The 21,927-nt window shown below is 43.5% G+C and overlaps 1 protein-coding gene across 9 annotated transcripts in view; it reads right to left on the bottom strand.

Annotated features, from left to right (window-relative positions):
- Positions 1–21,927, bottom strand: part of ksr1a (kinase suppressor of ras 1a) — a gene marked incomplete at its 3' end in the record, with an annotated part of 111,600 nt that overhangs the window by 17,199 nt on the left and 72,474 nt on the right. For 8 of the 9 annotated variants that reach the window (XM_084320629.1, XM_084320627.1, XM_084320630.1 and 5 more), the window contains exons 5-9: positions 13,806–13,993; positions 9,135–9,204; positions 7,062–7,145; positions 2,178–2,239; positions 1,048–1,157 (exon numbers count right to left, since the gene is read on the bottom strand). In XM_084320629.1, the coding sequence (XP_084176755.1) occupies positions 1,048–1,157; positions 2,178–2,239; positions 7,062–7,145; positions 9,135–9,204; positions 13,806–13,993 (514 nt within the window). The remainder of the gene's footprint in view (positions 1–1,047; positions 1,158–2,177; positions 2,240–7,061; positions 7,146–9,134; positions 9,205–13,805; positions 13,994–21,927) is intronic. The other variant, XM_084320633.1, reaches the window with a different exon arrangement.

Here is a 21,927-nt window from a genome sequence, read left to right on the forward strand (position 1 = left end):
CCCTAACCCTTTCACCCTAACCCTAACCCTTTCACATCACTAGATAAAATCATTGGTGCTCTAAAGAAAATCCAAGGCGAATCTCTATGGTCCAATGATTAAAAGAGCCTGGAATGTATAAGGCTAAAGCCAGTTGTCCAGTTGATCAAACTAATGTAACCGAGTAGATTTGAATCTAGGACCATAGGATCCATAGGCGGCCACACTAACCAGCTGAGATAAAGGGTCAGACCTGTTAGCAGGTGCTGGTTTGACTGCGACCGACACCTTCCCGGGGTTGAGGCACTGAGACCCCAATTGCTATGTAAACCTGGATACAGATGCACAGGGCAGTGAGATCCCACCGCTGCCACCAATGTAACTGAGTGGATTTGAACCTGGGAACATAGGATCCACAGGCGGCCACACTAACCAGCTGAGCTAAAGGGTCAGACTCATTAGCAGGTGCTGGTTGACTGCGACAGACTCTTCCTCAGTAGTTTACACTAATGGACTAAAGTCTGTACTGTTCAGTAAAACAACGGGGTCAGATTGGTACTCCGTTTTGGACGATACTCGAAGTCAGTAAAAGAACAAGTACAAAAGCTTCAGATTCTATGTTTTGGATTTCTGTTGTTCACAATTGGATAACGAAAAGCTAAGAAATCTCTGAAAGTAAAACACTAGCTTTTCTGTCACATTTCTGATGTGGTTCAAATTGCACTCCCTAGATCAGCCGTTAGGATGGCAATAATGATGACACTACAGTTGTGCAGCCAATCTGTCTTGATATAGAATTCCAAGGCATTGCTTTCCAAGACTTGAGTCAAAATGTGGTCAATCACAAGATGAGACAGAGATCACAAAATGAGATTTTTTTTCAAATGGCCTCTCGAGTACTACAGTACAACCCCCGGCCAGCAGGTGGAGCCAGATAGATAGTCGGACAGAGTCAAGACAGCCACCTATATAAAAAACAAACAAACAGTGTACTGCATAGTCTGCATGCCATCAAAGCAGTGATTCCATTGTATGGTGTAATGTATGTAATAATGTATTAGTCTTTACCTTTTTGGTGATGGCCTTTGGAAGCGTGCCAAACTGCGGGGTCTCTGAAGGCCGGTCCACTGGGTTGTTGATATCAGATGGAACTGATTCAGTCCTCCGTATTTTGGCGACTAAAGGAGAAATGAACATTGTCAGGAAAAAATTATATTTAACCTCTGAAACTGGCACCGACCCGGCCCCACCGGCGCGATGCGCCATTTTGCCTACCTCTAGCGACTCGGTCTGCATTTTTTTAACACAATATATATATAATATATATTAAAACGCTATTTGTTTCCTGTCAATTGCCCTTTCAGGCGACAAAATCCGTTCAGCGGTTCTCGAGTTACATGCTGATATGTGAGGCATGCGCCAAAGTACATGGCAGGGGCTCTAGCTCCGTCAATCATTTGGCGATCTTGAAAATCTTTGGAGAGGGTTATAGCCAATGAGTGTGGCTTTCCAATGATACCCCACGTGGGGATCTGCGAATCAGGGATCTAGGTGAAAAGTCACAATAGAAAACAGGAAGAGAAAAAACGCTGAATGAATTGAAGTCAATGAGGAAATGGTTTACTGGAGAGATTTTTCACAGTTGACCAAAATCGCTCCTAATCACTCATTTCTGAATACATTTTTATGAAATTTGGACATGTACTACATAAGACTTCAGACTTTCCAGCCCATTTCTTTGGGAAATACTATATTTGGATATTGTAACTACTACAGAAAAACGTGAGTAACAAGTTTTTCTACAACTCAAGTTCAGACCTATGTTACTCTATTTCATTAGCACTAAAAGTGATCTTTCTTTATTGTATCAAACACTTCAGAATGTTATCTTTCAAAAGAGACCAGGCTTATGCATGTGCTATAAGTATAAAGTATAAAGATACACTTAAAAAAAAAAAGTATGCAGTTCAAGTTTAAAATGGCCACTTTTCTGGGTGCCAGTTAAGAGGTTAAAACTGACACATCATGACAGAAGAGTGCCTCAGGAACCCCTGAAAGAAAGACATATCCCCACGTTGAGGCAAAACATCCTCTGTTCACCGTTTTGAGATGTGGGTTTTGTTACTTTGTAGATTGTATAGTAACATTCTTTTCCACCACACAAAACAAGATGATACTAACATTGTGGTAGAACTTACTTGGCAGAAAGGAGATCCTGCAGGAAGGAGCTTCCTTTGTACATTTGTTGTGGCACTTTAACCTGGGAGACACACAGTAAAGAAGCGACAGTGTTACAGAACGGACAGCCAATCAAAGGTCAGCATCCTGAGGTATATAACGCTATGGATCCAGACCAAGGTATTTGACAATACTGCCTACAACAACACAGGGAATTCAATTGAGATGTACAATTGAATGAGGATGGACCGTTTCAAATAAACGCCGTAACACCATATCACATTTGTTCATCCCAGTGTAATTAGAATCTGGAAAGAAAGTGCTGTCAAATATTATTACGCTGTTCAAATTAAGAAAAATATTGTGTGTTATGATATGTTGACCATATCACCTAGTAGCAGGGCTTACAATAAAAAATAATCGATGTGTTCCTCTAATATGTTTTGTGCCTTCATAGACACACTGTTTATCGTCCCTGGGAAGACATAACTGCCTTAACTCATTCCCCGCCAACAACGAGTTTATCCGTTATTGGGCGCCAATCGTTGAACGCCAACAACGAGTATACTCGTTATTTGATCGTTTTTCCTTTTATTCGATATTTTTATTTATTATTCATCCAGGGACCTTGGTGTTACCATAGGGAATGGGTCTGAGGTTGCCAAAGTGCAATACCGGTCGCATCCAGCTAGACAGCGGTATTGAGCACCCTTTGTAACCTTGTATCTTGGCCTGTGGAACGGCCAAATGTCTCCGGTTTCAATTGTCCTTGTCGGGCGAGGCGAGCGGTTCTCCCGGTTCCATTGAAGCGTGTCAAATATCCCCGATCCATATGTTGTGGTGGATTATGCCGTGGACCAAATGGAAAATTGGATGTACCAGATGGCGATCAAACAATTGGAATATTATTTTTGGAATACTCCTGATCACAGGTACGTCTGACGTCAATTTTAGCTTGATCCTGCAATGCTTTTATACCGATCGGGCTGATAAGCGTTTTTAGTGTTCAATACGAATGCCGTTACTGACAATCAAATGATCAGAAATGACCCCCCCCCCCACCTTTCATGCATTCATGATGGAACATAATACCTATGATATAGGTTTGATTTCGGAATAATAGCGTGTACAGGCAAGAAACGGCAACGTCTATAGTGGAATTGACGTATACGGCTATAACTCAGCATTTCAGGAATTACCCTAGACCGCTCTAAAACCATACTTAAATTCACCACGGTATAACACGGGGACATATGGATGGAAAATGTATTCCTTTTCACATATTGAACGATAGATAGGTGATGTCAAATGGGCCATAGTATTGTATCCATAGCTATAATATAGAATATAGTTCTAGCTCTACAAACAAGGTGATGCACTCCTATCTTTTAAAGCGAACGAATGAAGTACCCTTGAAGTTCATGCAAGTGTCTCGCTCTACTTCCTTGATATTTGGGATTATTACCTGGTGGATATAACACCTTGGGGCTATGGGACTCAAATTGTTTCCTGTCATCACATTTAGCCAAATCTTGCAGTGCTACTCCTCCCACAGTTTCTGCTCTACGTACACAGGCTGTACCTCAAAACGACGGCTTCATCTGGAATGGCGTACCATTACTTTGAGGGAATTTTGCTACATTACTCTGCCCACAGATTTTGCACCACTTATCCACTTTTTCTCCCCATTTTCAATTTTTCTCCCATCCCAATTTCGTATTATCCAATTCTTCCCTCCCCTGTCTTGAACGTTGCTAGACTATGCCTCCCACTGGTCGGCTGTAGTGAGGACAGAAGCCTTGCATCACGTGTCCCCATTGGTCGGCTGTAGTGAGGACAGAAGCCTTGCATCACGTGTCCCCTCCGGTACACGAAGAGGCAGCCTGTCGCATCTTTTCACCGCAGCAGCTCAAACTCTCAGTAGCGAGGAGTAATGCGTGGGAGGCTCACGCTGACCCCACTACTTCCTGCTTCCGCCGCACCGGCGTCACCAAACCGACCTGTAGGAGTCGCTGTCCACAACGTCCAATCCCCACCCACCGGCTTTCCCACCCTCTAACACTTGCCAATTGTGTTAGTATGAACGACCGGCCAGCCGGTAGCAACGCAGAGAGCTGGGCTCGAACCCAGCGTCTCCTGCGTTAGTGGCGAGCCTTGCCCACTGCGCCAATCAGCCGCCCACCATGCATGCTTTTCATACCTCAAATCGCCCTCAGGAACAGTGTATTATTACTTTATGTCATTACTTTGGGGACAGTTTCCGCATCCACTTTAGCGCCACCATCTGTAGTGTGGTAGTGAAAGGGTTAACCTTCTGTAGTGTGGCAGTGAAAGGGTTAACCATTTGGTAGTGAAAGGGTTAACCTTATGTAGTGTGGCAGTGAAAGGGTTAACACTTTGTCATTTGGCAGTGAAAGGGTTAACCTTCTGTATTGTTGTCGTGAAATGGTTAACCCTCTGGTAGTGTGGTAGTGAAAGGATTTATCAACCGTGCGTGCACAGGTCATACGCACACTCCATGTTGATAAATACCAATGTTCTTACCGTCTAAGCTCATGCATGATTGTAAGCGTTTGCATACTGAGCTGTCCCTAATTAACCATATATGGTAATGAAACACCCCCATGGAATGTAGAATAAGGGACTAAGTGGACTTGAAACTTCCTTGAGAGCGAGTCCTCTGTGATCAATCTCGCTCTCAGTGAAGTTTCAACGGAGGTCATCTTCTAACCAACAAATTGAAGCTAGAAAGCATTTCGTGGTGACCAATCTTATTTGGAAACATGAGACACAAAATAATAGTATTTCGCTTTTTATTTTAAACAATATTTAATCACGTTTGGAGGTGGGTGTTCTGCGTCTGCCCCCCCCCCCCCCCCCCCCCCCCCGTGCCAAACAAGCAGGCCAACTGCGCTCTAAAGGGCCGTTATAATTGCACTCCTGTTGGGTCGTTCGTTGGGTTGGTTAGAGTCATTAACTATGGCTTCAGTGGATAACCCCGATCACCTGCATTTAAGCGATATTTTAATTACAGATACCCCAGTAATAACATTACAATTTAATTCAATACAATGTGTGCCTTCCTCCCGGTCACCAGCAACGACATGTATCAGCCAAATGCGCATCGCAACATTGACTGAGTGGAATCCCTTTCTATTCTTTGACAGCTACATGAGTGGTACAGTAACAGTCTATTGCTCGATCCATCTCCAATATATCACGATGGACCGTGCCGGTGGCCAAAGACCTGAGGGCGGAGAGGACTTGAATGTGCATGGCGATGGCATTTGTGCGTTTTGTTCCACGCTCCAATTTGGGTCCCAAATTGCGGTACAAATCAAGGAGAATGTGTCTCGGGTAGCAGACTCTAGTTAATATTATGTTCTCTCTGCAAATAGACTGCCCTATCTGCTATCTCTGAAAACAGCTCCCCGCAGAGCGCAGTCAGCGCACCCCGTAGTATTCCGATAACGCTATATAGATAAACCATGCTGCATTCATTCAGAAAGAAATACCTATTCCAAATGCTATTTATATGGTTTGACAATAATTACACTACTGTCGCTATTTTACAATTAACTACAATGAATTACGGGTCACGTCAGTGTTAAAACTAATGCATGAAAGTCTGTCTCAATGTTGCAGTCTTCATATTCTACCGCTTGGTGACATGTACGCATGGTCTGAGCTGTGCGTATGTAACCGGTCTCGTATTGCTCTGCGTTGTGTTTCAAATTCCTATTCGACCCCTGTTAAGGGATCGCCCTGAGTGGGAGTCTCCCGCACCGGGGCCGACATCACAAACCGCTGCGCCAAGAAAGGATATCCCCCCTAAGCGCTCAGTTTGTATGCCTCTGGGGAGTGAGTTTACTTGCAGTACCGCTTACCATCCACAGCCACCGAACTACTTGTACCACGTGACTGTGGATAGACTGCGGTACCTCCGTTACACTCACCCCCCTAAACTCACTCCACCCAGGGCATCCGGGTCACGGCACCACTGTAACCGGTCTCGTATTGCTCTGCGTTGTGTTTCAAATTCCTATTCGACCCCTGTTAAGGGATCGCCCTGAGTGGGAGTTGAACCCCGGTCTCCCGCACCGGGGCCGACATCACAAACCGCTGCGCCAAGAAAGGATATCCCCCCTAAGCGCTCAGTTTGGATGCCTCTGGGGAGTGAGTTTACTTGCAGTACCGCTTACCATCCACAGCCACCAAACTACTTGTACCACGTGACAGTGGATATACTGCGGTACCTCCGTTACACGTAGATATACGCACAATCTGGGCGGCTACGTGGCGTAGTGGGCAAGGCGCTCGCCACGAATGCAGAGACGCTGGGCTCGCCTGTTCGAGCCCAGCGCTCCACATTGCTTTCAGTTTAGCTGGTCGTTCATACTAATACACATTGGCCGTATTAGGGGGTGGGAAACTGATGGGTGGGGATCGGGCGTTGTGCACAGCGACTCCTACAGGTCGGTTGGTGCGCCTGCGCAGTAGAATCAGGAAGTGTCTGGGGCAGCGTGAGCCTCCCACGCGTTACTCCTCGCCACTGAGAGATCGAGCTGCGCAGGTGAAAAGATGCGACTGCTGTTACCTCAAGTACCGGAGGGGACTTGTGCTATGTATGACTTAGTCCACATTGCAGCCGGCTTGTGGGAGGCAAGAAACAGCGTTCGTGACAGGGGAGGGTTGAATTGGATGATACGAAATTGGGATGGGAGAAAATGTAGAAAATGGGAGAAAAAGTGGATAAAAAAAAAAAGATATACGCACAATCTCAAGCACACGTTCATTTTGATAAGTCCCACACTTTGTTTAGAAATGAACGTACGCACGGTTTATGCACATATCTGTGCGTACGCACCATTGATAAATGAGGGCCCAGGGTGGTCTCTACTCACCGACAGTGTTTACACTTCACACCAAACATCATGTTCTTCTGACACACCTGACACGTCTGGGACAGCCACGACTTGGTCGAAAACCTAGACAAACACAGAACAAGCATTATTATCTCAAATGAGGGTTTGGATTATGTATTGAAGTAGGTATCATTAATCATTAACTCATTCACTGCCAACAACGATTATACTCGTTATTGGCCGCCAATCGTTGAACGCCAACAAGTATACTCGATATTTGATTGTTATTTCTTTTATTCGATATTTGTATTCATTACAGGCCCACTGACTTGGGGTTAACATTGGGAATCGCATTGAGAATGCCTAGGTGCAATACCGGCCGCATCACGCTAGACGGCGGTATCGAGCACCCTTTCTAACATTGTATCCTGGGCTGTGGGATGGCCAAGGGTTTCGGGTTACATTTTTCCTTGTCTGGCAAGACGAACGGTTCTGCCGGTTACATTGAAGCCTGTCAAATATGCCCGATCCATATGTTTATTTTTTTATCCACTTTTTCTCCTTATTTTTCTATTTTTCTCCCATCCCAATTTCGCCTCGCCAATTCTCCCTTCAATTCACCCCTCCCCTGTCTCAAACGTTGCTAGACTGTGCCTCCCACTGGTCGGCTGCAGTGAGGACCAAGCCTTGCATCACGTGTCCCCTCCGGTACACGAGGAGGCAGCTGTCGCATCTTTTCACCTGTACAGCGCGATCTCTCAGTGGCGAGGAGTAACGCGTGGGAGGCTCACACTGCCCCCGTTACTTCCTGATTCTGCTGTACAGGCGCACAAACCGACCTGTAGGAGTCGCTGTCCACAACGTCCGATCCCCACACACCAGCTTTCCCACCCCTAACACTGCCAATTGTGTTAGTATGAACGACCAGCCAAGCTGGTAGCAACGCCGAGAGCTGGACTCGAACACAGCATCTCCTGTGTTAGTGGCGAGCGCCTTGCCCACTGCACCACTTAGCCGCCCGCCCGATCCATATGTTATGGTGCATTATGCCGTCGAGCAAATGGACATTGGATTTACCAGATGGCGATCAAGAAATTGGAATATTGTTTTTGGAATACTCCCGGTCGCAGGTAAGGACGATTTGACGTACATTTTAGCTTGATCCTGCAATGCTTTTGTACCGATCGGGCTGATACGCGTTTTTAGTGTTCAATACGAATGCCGTTACCGACAATCAAATAATCAGAAACGTCTACAATGGAATCGACGTATACTGCCATAACTAAGCATTTCATGAATTACCCTAGACCGCTCTAAAACCATTATATTCACCACGGTATAACACGAGAACGTATGGATGGAAATTTTTTCATTTTTTTGCATCTTGACCGGAAGAAACTCAATGTCAAATGACTATATTATTGTATCCATGGCTATAATATAGAATATAGATTTAGCTCTACAAACAAGGTGACTAACTCCCATCGTTTACAGAGTGGCAATACTACCACAGGATAAGGCTAATAGCTGGCAGCCAATGAGTTAATGATGAGGCTAATAGCTGTATTTGTTTTGTCTTATGTTGTTGCTATCGGGTGAAAACCTCAAATCTACAAAAAGGTTAAACTTTTCGGGAACCTTTCTATTGGCTCCAGTGTATTTTTGAAATTACACATTATTTTAAAGTAAAAATGTGAAAATCACCAAAATTGGAGTACATTTTGTTTTACCCAATAATAATAATAATAATAATAATAATAATAATAATAATAATAATAATAATAATAATAATAATAATAATAATAATAATAATAATAATAATAATAATAATAATAATAATAATAATAATAATAATAATAATAATAATAAAATCAGACATAATGTTTTTCTGGGTACCCATATACGCTTTACATGGTGGGGTTATATAAAAAAATAAATAATAATAATCTCTTTAATAATGACAAAATTATTCAAATAGATACTTAAATATCCTTAAATACTTAAATATATTTAATACTGAAATAAAATAGAGACAGCAGCGATGTACTATGAGGATAAAGGCACATAGTACAGGGCAACAAAAACAACCAAACAAACAAACAAAGCAACAACCTGTGCGTGACTGCCAGGCCGATGTCTCTCCGCACTGCTTGTGGGGAGCCGCGATGTACACCTAGGTTATCTAGACAGAGAGAGAGAGAGAGAGAGGACATGAGGAAAGAAATAATTTGAGAGAACAAAGGAATCTATAGTTGTAATCAGAAGGATGTGGAGGAAGTAAGCAGTGGTTAATAATGAAAAAGAAAAGAAAATACTGTACATTGAAAACGTTAGAATCATTTAAAAATAACAATAAATGTAAAGTAATCATAAAAAAAAATAGAAAGTATTAAAATAATAATATATCCACAAGTCTTTTAGTTAAAGGTGACATGCATTATAAATGTCTTTTTTCAGTGTCTAGCATTGTATTATAGTAATAGTAGTTAGTATCAATGTGTCTGTGTCTCTAAATACCATATTGGCGGATTGCTCTCATTCAGGGGAGACAATTTCCTGGTCGAAAAAATCAGGTAATTCTGATTTGACTCGCATGGTGACGTCACGTGGCGAGGATGGAGCGGATAGTGATCCGATTGGCTCTGTGGTTGTAGAGAGAATGCGAGAATGCGAGAATGCGAATGAGAGAGAGAGGGAGAAATACACCCTCGCGACAGAGCACACATACACATGCACGCGTCGCACTGTCAGGGAGAGAGAGAGACAAGGGGACCTGCTAATCTCACACATGCAGCCCTGTTTACACAGTGCTCTCTCTCTCTCTCTCTCTCTCTCTCTCTCTCTCTCTCTCTCTCTCTCTCCCTCTCTCGATTCGGGAGCATAACTAACGCCCCGTCTATAGCGCGCGGCACAGTGCAACACTTCCTGAAACGGGAGAGGGAGAGAGAGACAAGGGGACCTCCTAATCTCACAGACGCAGCCCTGTTTACATCTCTCTCTCTCTCTCTCTCTCTTTCTCTCTCTTTCTCTCTCTCTCTCTCTCTCTCTCTCTCTCTCTCTCTCGATTCGGGAGCATAACTAACGCCCCGTCTATAGCGCGCGGCACAGTGCAACACTTCCTGAAACGGGAGAGGGAGAGAGAGACAAGGGGACCTCCTAATCTCACAGACGCAGCCCTGTTTATCTCTCTCTCTCTCTCTCTCTCTCTCTCTCTCTCTCTCTCTCTCTCTCTCTCTCTCTCTCTCTCTCTCTCTCTCTCTCTCTCTCTCTCTCTCTCTCTCTCTCTCTCTCTCTCTCTCTCTCTCTCTCTCTCTCTCTCGTATCACGCTGTGTGGGTGACTGTCACTGAAAGTGTTTATGGGCGGAGCCCAGCCAATAACAGGCTAAAATCCTGAGGCTGGAAAATTATGCTTTTGAGTACACCATTAGAAATATAAAACAATGATTTTTTTTTAATAAACCTTACAGATGTCTTCCATAGACTCACAGGAATTGTGTAAAGTTGCCCAAATAGTGCTAGGAATAGCAATGCATGTCCCCTTTAAAAATGATTGATTAACACTTTGGCTCCCTGTACACACATGACTGCGTAGCACAGCGGAACAACAACACCATCATCAAAATGTGCTGATTGATGACACAGTAGTGGTGGGCCTGATCTCTGCCAACGACGAAAGGGCCTACCTGGAAGAGGTAGAGAACCTGTCACAGTGGTGTCAGGAGAACTGCCTCTCCCTGAACGTCAGCAAAACAAAAGAGATGATTGTGGACTTCAGGAGGTCGGGGGTCAAGGACTACAGCCCCCTCAGCATCGACGGGGCACCGGTTGAGAGAGTGAACAGTTTCAAGTACCTCGGAGCCCACATATCCGAGGACTTGACATGGACCACACACATTGACAGTGTTGTGAAGAAGGCACGACAACGCCTCTACTTCCTCAGGCGCCTAAGGAAGTTCCAAGTCAGTCAGAAGATCCTTAGGAACTTCTACTCATGTACAATAGAGAGCATCCTGACCGGCAACATCACCTCCTGGTTTGGGAATAGCACTGCACAAGACCGTAGCAGACTACAAAGAGTGACACGTTCAGCCGAACGCACAATTGGAGGGGGGCTTCCCACCCTCCAGAACATTTACAACAAGCGGTGCAAGGGGAAGGCTAAGAGAATTATTAAGGACTCGAGCCACCCGAACAACTGCCTCTTTGAACTGCTGCGGTCAGGCAAGCGATACCGGAGTCTTAAGGCGAGCACAGAAAGACTCAGAAGAAGCTTCTATCCCCAGGCCATCAGGCTGCTAAACGAACAATAATCACTATGCAACAACCATCAAATGCACACAGCACACACACCCACACGCACACACTCACTCAAACAAACAACACACTGCAGCACCCACTCTCCACACTTTAGATCACACAAACACACTTACACTTTATATTTATTGATAAAGGATTTGCACTACAACTCGTACACCTACTGTGAATTGTACCTAAATTGCACCTCGTCCCATTTCTCCATTTCTGCCTTGCACTATATAGTATTGTATATTAGTACACTGCACAGTATTGTATATTGTATGGTAACTACGTCTATTCTGCATCGAACATTGTACATATGTCTAAACTGAACACTGTGACCTCATTTTGTTACTTCTAATTTTACCATGTTATTTTATTTCATACTTATCTTGTCTTGCACAGTCTCTGGAGCGCAACAGTAAGAAGCATTTTGTATAAAAATATTCTGTACTTCTGTATGACAACTATTAAAGAAACTTGAAACTTGAAACTTGGCTGCCATGGGTTAAATTCATTATCAACCGTAGGTTGCCGGCTCTATTTGTCTATAGAGAAAGTCCCCTTCTTTGCAGGGCTATAACTTTTTAAATTCTATTGCTACATTGCCATTATTAGGGCCCATTCAAAGTCCTATATGTATTGTTCATTGTGTAGCAACGTTAAACTTTTTCATTCACATATTCATAGTAAAGTATGGTCTAATGTATAAGTATGTTTTCATCTCTTTCTGCAGCTTTCTCCAGAACGTGATCTATAGCCCCAAATACATTATATTGATGATGCAATACAGTTTTATGGCAATCAGCGCGATATAAAAAATTCCAACTAGACGTACTTCTAGAAGTTACTACACGTCATCTGATGTTGACCGGATGGGCTAGGGGGCGTTTATAATTCCGTGGGCAGCGTTATACCAATCATCTAATGTGGGTCAAATGTTGATAATAGCAGTTAGTATCGAAGACGGTAACTTTACACGCTAAAACTCACCCCAGTCTCCGCGCGCCGTTGGGCGATCATCGTAGAGTAGAAATTGTATCATTATGGGATGTAGATTTACCCGGTCCATCTCCAGCTTGTATAATGGTATATACGTCCAAATCATGTTGTTTATCGAGTTATTGGCAATCGATCGCTATGTAGTGTGTCGAGATCGAGTCCCGGGACCTATTAGCGAGTGCCCGGAAGTAATACGGCCGTCCAGCACAACCTCTACGGCACTTCCTGTTAAGCGATTGCGCCGATCGGCCACCAGATGGCGCTCCTGAACCGCCAGAGAGCTCAGTGGGTCCTCCTGGTGGATCTCAGGCCAGCGGAGGGGACATATGAATCCGATCCCAGATTTTTGAAATATTGATATTAAAGACGCTGTAAGGCGTCTTCGGCAACTTGAGCATGGCCGGGAATGACGTGTTTAGGCGTTTCCCGGCACCCAAAGTGTTAATGAATTCATCATTTAAAAAAAATTGGCGGGGGGAGCTCCAGTAGCTCACCGCATATCTCTGCGCTATTTCTGCGTCGGGGAAAACGTGCTGCGTCACGGATCTGGTGGACTCGAGTTCGATTCCTGGACCCGCCGTCATTTATCAGAATGTCTTCCCCTGCTCTATATCCAGTTTCAACCTGTTTCTGTCGGTCATGCTTGACCAGAAAAGCGATAAACGCTAAAAAATAAAGTAAAAATGTAAAATGAATGTTGTTGTTGTTGCGTGTATGTATCCCCTCCCTACTTGCTGGTGCTCTAGTGCAACATCTAGTAGCTGAATGTTATCTATAGCACTTTTAAGATCCAAATGCATTTTGAGATCATTTTCTAAATGAAAACATTTTGAGAAGTGACTCACCTTAACAGAAAACTTACCATCAAGTGGAAAGTATATGTGTTAAAAGTATATTTCTACCCATATGTACAGTATATGTACAGAGTATAATTGCTGTATTTTTGGTACTTCTTATGTGCTTTCAATTTAACACAACTTTAGCATACTTTCTGAATCCATAAAAAGTATACAAAAGAATACAAAGTATACTTTAATAAAATATACTAAGAATATACAGTATATACAAAAGTAATAGTTTTTGTGCATGTATTACTAGATTTAAACTAAGTTACAATAAATACAATAAATGTATCTTGGGCATGTCCTGGTTGTTAAACAAGGTAAGTAAATACTTCACCTACAAACACAATACTGTTCTGACAGCACAATATTGATGTAATTAAGAGATTTGTTGAAATAAATACTTTTTAAATGCATAGGTTTATAAAATGGGTGTAGCTAAACATGGGCAGAGTTTTGTCAACAAATAAAATAAATTGTAAATGATATTGTATTATTATCCTTTTAAATTATTTATTTATTAAATCATGAATAAATTTTTAAAAATGACTTGGGCAGGACATTCTAAACGCATATTCCTTTCATTTCAAATGAGGAGAATAGAAAACCTGTGTGTGTGGGTGTGTATAACAGAGAACTCACTCTTAATGCCAACGCTGTGTTCCTCCAGTAGGGTGGGGGTCCCGGGCAGGGTGTAGGACGCTGTGGTGGGGGCGGCCGGCGTGGCCCCAGGGGTCCGGGCAGACAGAACAGGGTAGCGGGAGGGGGAGTCCTCACATCCGTTCCCGTTCACCTGCATGTTCAGGAACAACTTGTTCTTTTTAGCGCACCTGAGAGGAGGAGGAGGAGGAGGAGGAGGAGGAAGGGAGAGCAGACAGTGGTCAGTGGTAATACCGCTGGTGTATCAGCACCATGGACAGGTCAATTAGCTGGTCTATTCCAGTGGTTCCCAAAGTCGGGGTCGCGACCCAAAGGTGGGCCGCGAGCAGCCACGGATGGGCCGCGAGATGATTTAAAAAAAAAAAAAAAAAAAAAAAAAAAATTATTCTTAATTTTTTAATTTTTTTATTTTTTTATTAACTTTTTTTTGTCAGGCCACTGAATTTAGAAGCAGGCCAGGACAGTGTTTCTAGTTGTATTCTAAAATTCTATTCTATTGTATTCTAAAATGTGACTATATGGTTTTATATTAACTTAATAAATAAACAAAAACGAAAAATCTACTTATTTCAACGAACATTTCAAACTAAATAGCAGATTATGCACATAAAACGCTGAAAACAACCGAAGCAACAATAGTATTTTAATGAGGCTATTATTATTATCATTATTATTTTGCAACAAGTTAGCCCTCTCATAAATAGCACATATAAATGAATAACTAACTTGAACTAACTTAATAGGATTGAAGTGATATTTGGCTTAAAAAATCGGTCGCCTGACAAAAAAAAAAAAAAAAAAAGCCAGACGATGTGCATTGGGCCGCGGCTCTCTGACGCCTTATTTTCTGGGCCCCGGCCTGAAAAGTTTGGGAACCCCTGTATTATACCACCTCGTTTACAATCCCAAATCACTTGTATTCCACCAATGGATATAGATACACATGTATGTAAATAAAGCAGGATTTGACATGGCCATCAGTGCAGGGACATACAACAACTCAAATTCTGGACCACACATATGGATATATACAGATTAATATACAGCATAATATATACCGGTAGGCTATACAGCATAATATGATACTATGTAACCATAGTGAAAATGCACTGAATCTGGTTACACTTGAATCCTACAGCCTATAGACCTTTTCCAAATTGACAACAGACAGTCTAAATGGGTCCAAGTGTATTTCCTGTTGCAGTGTTTGCTAATACAATAACTGACAGAAAATAAAAGCCAAAGCTGTTCCCCTAGTGACGGAATAGCAATCCTTCTGAAAAGGACTATATGGTAAAATACCAGTATATGAAATATACTATGATGCAATGTAACCACAGTGGAAAATGCAAAGAAGTCTGGATCACAGGATATAGATTGTTGGTATAAGCAGCCATTGGTTGACTATTTCAGTTAGAATTCTCTTCCCCTTCCGCTATCTGCAACACTATCGCTGCATCCTGTGCTTGAATTATATATTATACGTGATATGATATGATATGATACATTTATTTATATTGCGCTCCTCAACCAGCCCAGGAAAGAAAGAGAAACAAAAAAAGACAGGAACAATACGAAAACAGAAAAAAATACATGCAGGCCAACCAAGCATATAGAGAACGGACAGACATAATACACAAGTCATACTACAATACAAAAACTAGCTAATGGATTGTTTATGGCGAAAAGGTGGGTTTTGAGCATAGCCTTAAAGGTCCGTAGAGTGCTTGCAGATTTTAAGTTGAGTGGGAGCTTGTTCCAGAGTGTTCGGTGCTGCGACTGCAAATGCCAGGTTTCCCTTCGTCACCAGTCTTGTGGGATTTTAAGGCAGATTTGGTTGTTTGATCTGCGGGATCTGGAGCTGGCTGATTGGACCAGGAGTTATGGCTTTGTATGTGAACATGAGGATCTTGAAATTAATTCGTTGTTTTACCGGGAGCCAGTGTAGGGATGCAAGGACTGGGTGACGTGACTTAAAATGGTACACAACACACAAGCTATCTAACTTAGAATATTAGCAATTGCACTTTTTAAGTTATTGGATAAAGTGTCCCAAAAGTTGGTTACAGGTTGGTTCAAGCTCCACTGCTTCCAGCTACATCTGTTGAGTCAGGAGCGTTATGGAGTCTCAAGTTGGTTCTGTAGCTCAATGGGTAGGCATGGCACTAAATGTTACCATAATAATGGCGATTTGGTAGACTTGTTTATCCAAAGTGCCTTACAGTAAGTAGCATGAGTTCTTTTTTTAAGCATGGGAATCAAACCCCTAACCCTGGCAGTGTTAGTGCCGTGCTCTACCCACTGAGCCACAGGGCTAACTTGACGCTCCATAACGCTCTTGCAGAATGTGATCGCCCCTTGTTGTATACAGTGGGCAGACAGGGTTAATGAACCATTAGTGTTCAACTGAACATTGGAATGTTAAGACCTCGGAGCATATGATGTTACAGGATTTACTGATGGTGTGAATCAAAACACATCCCGTCAGTGACGGTCTGGTGGAGAAAACAGCATATTGATGAGAGATGTTGAAGGAGAATGATGAGAATAATTCAACAGGCTGGCCTCAAATAGGAGACAGTGCAATAACACAGCCTAGTAGTGAGCCTAATATCTCCCTGTGCCTGAATTATACATATTATATTATTATTTTGAGCCATTCAGCCATTGTGTAGTGTGATGTGTGCCTGGTACCAGTGTATGGCAACCATTGAGCCTACGCAGCCCAAGGTTGGGTGCTACACAGTGGTGGTGAAGGAGGCAATTTCCACCCTACATTGTGGGGAGCGCTTTGAGTGTCTAGAAAAGCGCTATATGAATGTAATTAATTATTATTATTATTATATAAATAAAGTTATTGCAACTTTAAGTATGCTATATAAATAAAGTTTGACTCGACATGATATGACACACCATACCATGGCATAACATATCACACTGTGTGAGTCAGGTTATGTAAGTAGTACAGTGAATGAAGCAGAGAGGGAGGGGGAGTGGTAGCTTGATACAGGCCAGCCAGAGCCTAAGCCCATCCCCCACCCACCCCCACCTACATCCCACTGACCCAGACAGGTGCTACAGGGCATAGCAGCATCCTCTATCCCTCTGCCTGGCAACAGGTCAGGAATACTGGTCCCTGATCCAGCATCACCCTGCCTTGGTGACCCACAGCCTATATAGACAGGCTCCTCTGCAACGTGACAAAGTGGATGTGCAGCATGCAACTAGGGGTCAGATAGCTATGGTGGACATTAGACAAACAGGTAAAAAAATTACTTGTTGTGCAGTAAATTGTACCGATCCGTTATTCCGGTCTGGAATAAAGACTGAGTCCGCCTCAAAACCCACCTTTACTCCATAGCATTTGGCTAGGATTAATCCCTGCACCCTTACCATTCTCTCTACAATTGTCTCTGTCAGCCTAGTGCTTACTCAGTCCCCCTTGCAGGGAGCGAAATTAACTTTTTGACTCACCGGCCAGTGGCGGGTAGATGGGAAGAATCTACCCGCCAAGCATATTTCTTACCTGCCAACTTTTTTTTGATAAAAGAAAATTATTATTATTTTATATAATATATTTTTTTTTAATAAAATATATATATTATATAATCATACTTGTGATTGTGTTATCTGCGAGACATCGCCACCTCGCTGTCTGCAAACAGCTCCACTGTCTGTGTGTATACTCGAGTGGCCTCCAGCTCCAGCAAGGATTCTCCGGCGCTGCAGCTGGACCCTAAACGCTACATTCAGCATGCAAAAGGATTCTCCTGAGCTACAGCTGGGCCCTATTCAGCAGCGATGTAAGCCAGGGACTCGAATACGCATGTGGTTGTAGGACATTGATGCCAGGAGCTTTCTGTAGCTACTGCTGGATGGCGTTGGGACAACGCCTCAGTGAACTATTTAGTTTACTGCAACATTTCGTAGTGACTAGTGAGCTACCTAGCCAACGGAGGTATTATGCACTGGACTATTGCTGGAGCATTTGTTGATGTCGGGAGCTATCCGTAGCTAGCCGGCTGGATAACGTTACACAATGCCTCATGTATTAAACTAAGTGAATAGTTGAGTGGGTCATTTTGTAACGGTAGCTAACGTTATCGCCACCACGCAACAAGTCAAAATGCTCGCTATCTGCAAACAGCTCCACTGTCTGTGTGTATACTCGAGTAGCCTCCAGCTCCAGCAAGGATTCTCTGGCGCTGCAGCTGGACCCTACTGGAGCTAACGTGTACTAGGTAGCTACCTATCCAACGGAGGTATTATGCACTACTAGACTTGCTGGAGCATTTGTTGATATCGGGAGCTATCAGTAGCTAGCCGGCTAGATAACGGACAATGCCTCAGTATTAAACTAAAAGTGAATAGTTGACTGGGTCATTTTGTAAACGGTAGCTAACGTTAGAGCAGTCAGCAGACTGCCCGGCCCGACTCTAGCCTCTCTGTTTACATGGGGTTGGGAGGGGCTGGAGGAGGGAGGAGCAGCGCGTTGCATGTCTGTGTGCTTGAGACAGCGAGTGAGAACTCAGCTAAGAATTGGATCATGTTATTCGATCGGTTTTCACATGACTATTTCGTTGGCCGCCACATGGCGGACAGACCTCTCAGTCCCACCCGCCAAACGTGTTATCTATCCATCCAGATAGTTTCGGTGTGATTCACCCAGGTTTGGAGATATCTGCCGTAGAGATGTCTGCCGTCACTCCACAATACAATGGAGATGAATGGCAAAGACGCAAGAAGAAAATAATGTAGTTGGAATCATAGATTCTCACACACTAAACAAGTAAGTACCACCTCAGCCACACTTGCCCTGCTGTCGTCTGTGGTGAGGTTCTATGATTCGGACTACATACACATAAATATGTCCATAAACATACACACACACAGGGGCTTAGATAGAGTGTTTATGCATCGTGCTGCATGTCAGTTGTACGTGATCATTGTCGCTCCTGCTTACTTAGTTGTGCCCAGTCATATTGCAGGATTTATTGTACAACTTTCAATTAACAGACAGGATGTTGTGGATCAACATTTGCTACTGTGTGGTGTGTACGTTTGTCTGTGTGTGTGTGTGTGTGTGTGTGTGTGTGTGTGTGTGTGTGTGTGTGTGTGTGTGTATGTGTGTGTGTGTGTGTGTGTGTGTGTGTGTGTGTGTGTGTGTGTGTGTGTGTGTGTGTGTGTGTGTGTGTGTGTGTGTGTGTGTGTGCGTGTGTGTGTGTGATTTGCCCGCCTCAGAGCATCAGTTCTCGGAAATGCTTCCTGTTTTGACATGACTCATAATCTCTGGGACTCTGTGGGAGGATTAGCTCCTCCAGCCATATACACAGAGTATGCAAGCGACAGGCAGGATGTGTGTGTGTGTGTGTGTGTGTGTGTGTGTGTGTGTGTGTGTGTGTGTGTGTGTGTGTGTGTGTGTGTGTGTGTGTGTGTGTGTGTGTGTGTGTGTGTGTGTGTGTGTGTGTGTGTGTGTGTGTGTGTGTGTGTGTGTGTGTGTGTGTGTGTGTGTGTGTGTGTGTGCGTGTCTGTCTGAGTGAGTGAGAGAAAAGCCCTGTCCTTAAAGGAACACGCCAACTTTTTGGGAAATTCGCTTATTTGCCATCTACCCTGGAGTTAGACAAGCAGACACATACCCTTATATATCTGCTTAGAAAACGAAAATGTCTAATACATTATTTTTTTCACATGGTAAATACACAGGTCACAACATGTTTACAGGAAAGTTTTTGAGTTCTATTTGGAGTGTATTTCGTGACTGTTGGGAACTAGGCTACACTGGCACACCTACTTCCAGTGAATGGCACTAAGCTAGGCTAACTGTTCCCTAAGCCTAATGCATGCACAGAGAAGAAAAGGGTATGTATCTGCTTGTCTAACTCCAGGGTAGATGGCAAATAAGCAAATTTCCCCAAAAGTTGGCGTGTTCCTTTAAAGACACAATATAATATGCAATACAACATGTTGTCTTTGGTGGGTGGGTGGGAGGCTAGAAGCCTACCTATTATCTCACTATGTTGTTTATATTTGCAGGACATACAGTTTACTTTACAATACATACTGTATACTTTACAAAAAAGCATCTTTTAGGTTTGGTTGACGTTGCCTAAAACATTTGACAGGAACGAGGAGACAAAGTGTGATGGATGCAAAGCATTCACAGTGACATCATATTGAGATAACATTGTATATTACATATGAAGATATATTGAAACCTTTTTTTCAAAGAACATTCACTCTTCGGAAAAGAGGAACAACATTATCCGGTTCCCTTAACTCATTCTGCGCCGTTCACGCATATATACGTGTTTGTCCGCCAATCAAATAACGCCAACCACGTATATATACGCTATTGAATCGTTATTTCTTTTATTCTGTATTTCCATTCATAAACATGCAGGCAGCTGTGTGTTATCACTGGGGATGGGTCTGAGATTGCAAAAGTCCAATACCGCCGCCTAACGCCTTGCGGCCGCTATTGCACTCCATTTGAAACGATGTGGCTTAGTGTCTGGGCCGAGCTGCGGCGTGCAAGACAAGGCAAGGCAAGCGGTTATAACGGATGCATCGACAAGGGTCACCCCCCACCCCCGTTCATGTTCAATGCTGAATTACGTTGGAAACACGATCACGATCAATACTTGGAATGGTGATCAGATAATTGGATTATTCTTTTTGCAGTACATCATAGACAAGGTAAGGGCTATATGTTACCAATCTTGAGTTGATCCGATAATTCTTTTCCCACGATCGGAGCGTGTGTCTGTGGTGTGTGTGTGTGGCGTGTCCCGTCGGTTGCGATCAAAGCACGGAGGTGCGGCTTCCCCCCCCCCCCTTTCATGCATCCATGATGAAACATAATACCGATAATCTAGCATTGATTTCAGATTGATTATTGATCCAGGCGAGGAATGGCACAATTTATAGTGAAATGCAGTAAAACGCTGTTTGGCGGAGTTTCCTGGGATTACACAGAATCACTCTAAAACTATACTCATATTCCCCACGGTATAAAACGGGAATGTATTGATGAAACAATTATCTGTAACTTTCTTGCATCTTGACCATAAGAAACTCAATGACAATCGACTATATCATTAGATCCATAGCTATAATATTTAATATAGTTTTAGCACTACAAACACCGGCATGTCCCCCCATTTCATTACAGCGCTGGCACACACGGCCATACGCCCACAGCGACCTCTGGCGTCCAATGAGTTAAACGCTTTTTACCATAGGTGTGTGTTTTTGGAATGTTTTCTCAGATTTCCATCTGGTAATTCTAGACACCCCAAATGGTTTTAATGACCAAATGTAGCCGTTGTTACATGATCATTAGAATGTTCGGTTCTCAAACTTCTATCTCACACCTGAAAGGGCTAATCTATGACCACAGATGATGAAATGCATGTAGTGGACTGTGACCGTATCCAGGATGGTTTTGTGGAGAGGGGTACATTGTCTGACAGCGCTACTACAACATGAAGCTCATTTGGACAGCCAAACATTCAAAATTGCGCGCACGTCGTGGTACTTTGCCCTTGTCTGTCGGCTCCAGGCTGCGTTTTTATTTAAATTATTATATATTTTTTTAGTGTTTATCGCTTTTTACTACTGGGCAGTCCAGTAGAGAGAGAGAGAGGAGGAACGGGAGACAGAGTGGGGGGAAGACATTCGGCAAATAACGGCGGGTCCGGGAATCGAACCCGGGTCGGCCGTGCCGCGACTCAGCGCGTTATGTGGTTCGCCACTGGGGCGCCCTCCAGGCTGCGTTTTTGTCGATCAACCAATACATTGTTGGAAAGCCTTTCGATCATCACCCTACTCTACCTATTGCGTGCTTCCAGTCTCGAGACCAAACATCCGACGAGTGTCATTTGACAAGCCATTCAGACAAGTGACCACGTCCGGTTTGGCCGGGTCCTGAACGGACCACTCACCTCTGATGGCGAAAATTATTGACCACCTTTGGAGCCAATGACATTCTGGAGCCAAGGGTATCCCATGCGAGGGGTGATTGCAACGACAACGACGAAAGACAAAGAAGAAGCCAGACAAGTTCTTTGTTTTGACTACGTCGGAATCAATGGCAGCGGATGGC

This window comes from Notolepis coatsorum (assembly GCF_963971535.1).
Source record: "Notolepis coatsorum genome assembly, chromosome: 8".
Classification (NCBI taxonomy): domain Eukaryota; kingdom Metazoa; phylum Chordata; class Actinopteri; order Aulopiformes; family Paralepididae; genus Notolepis; species Notolepis coatsorum.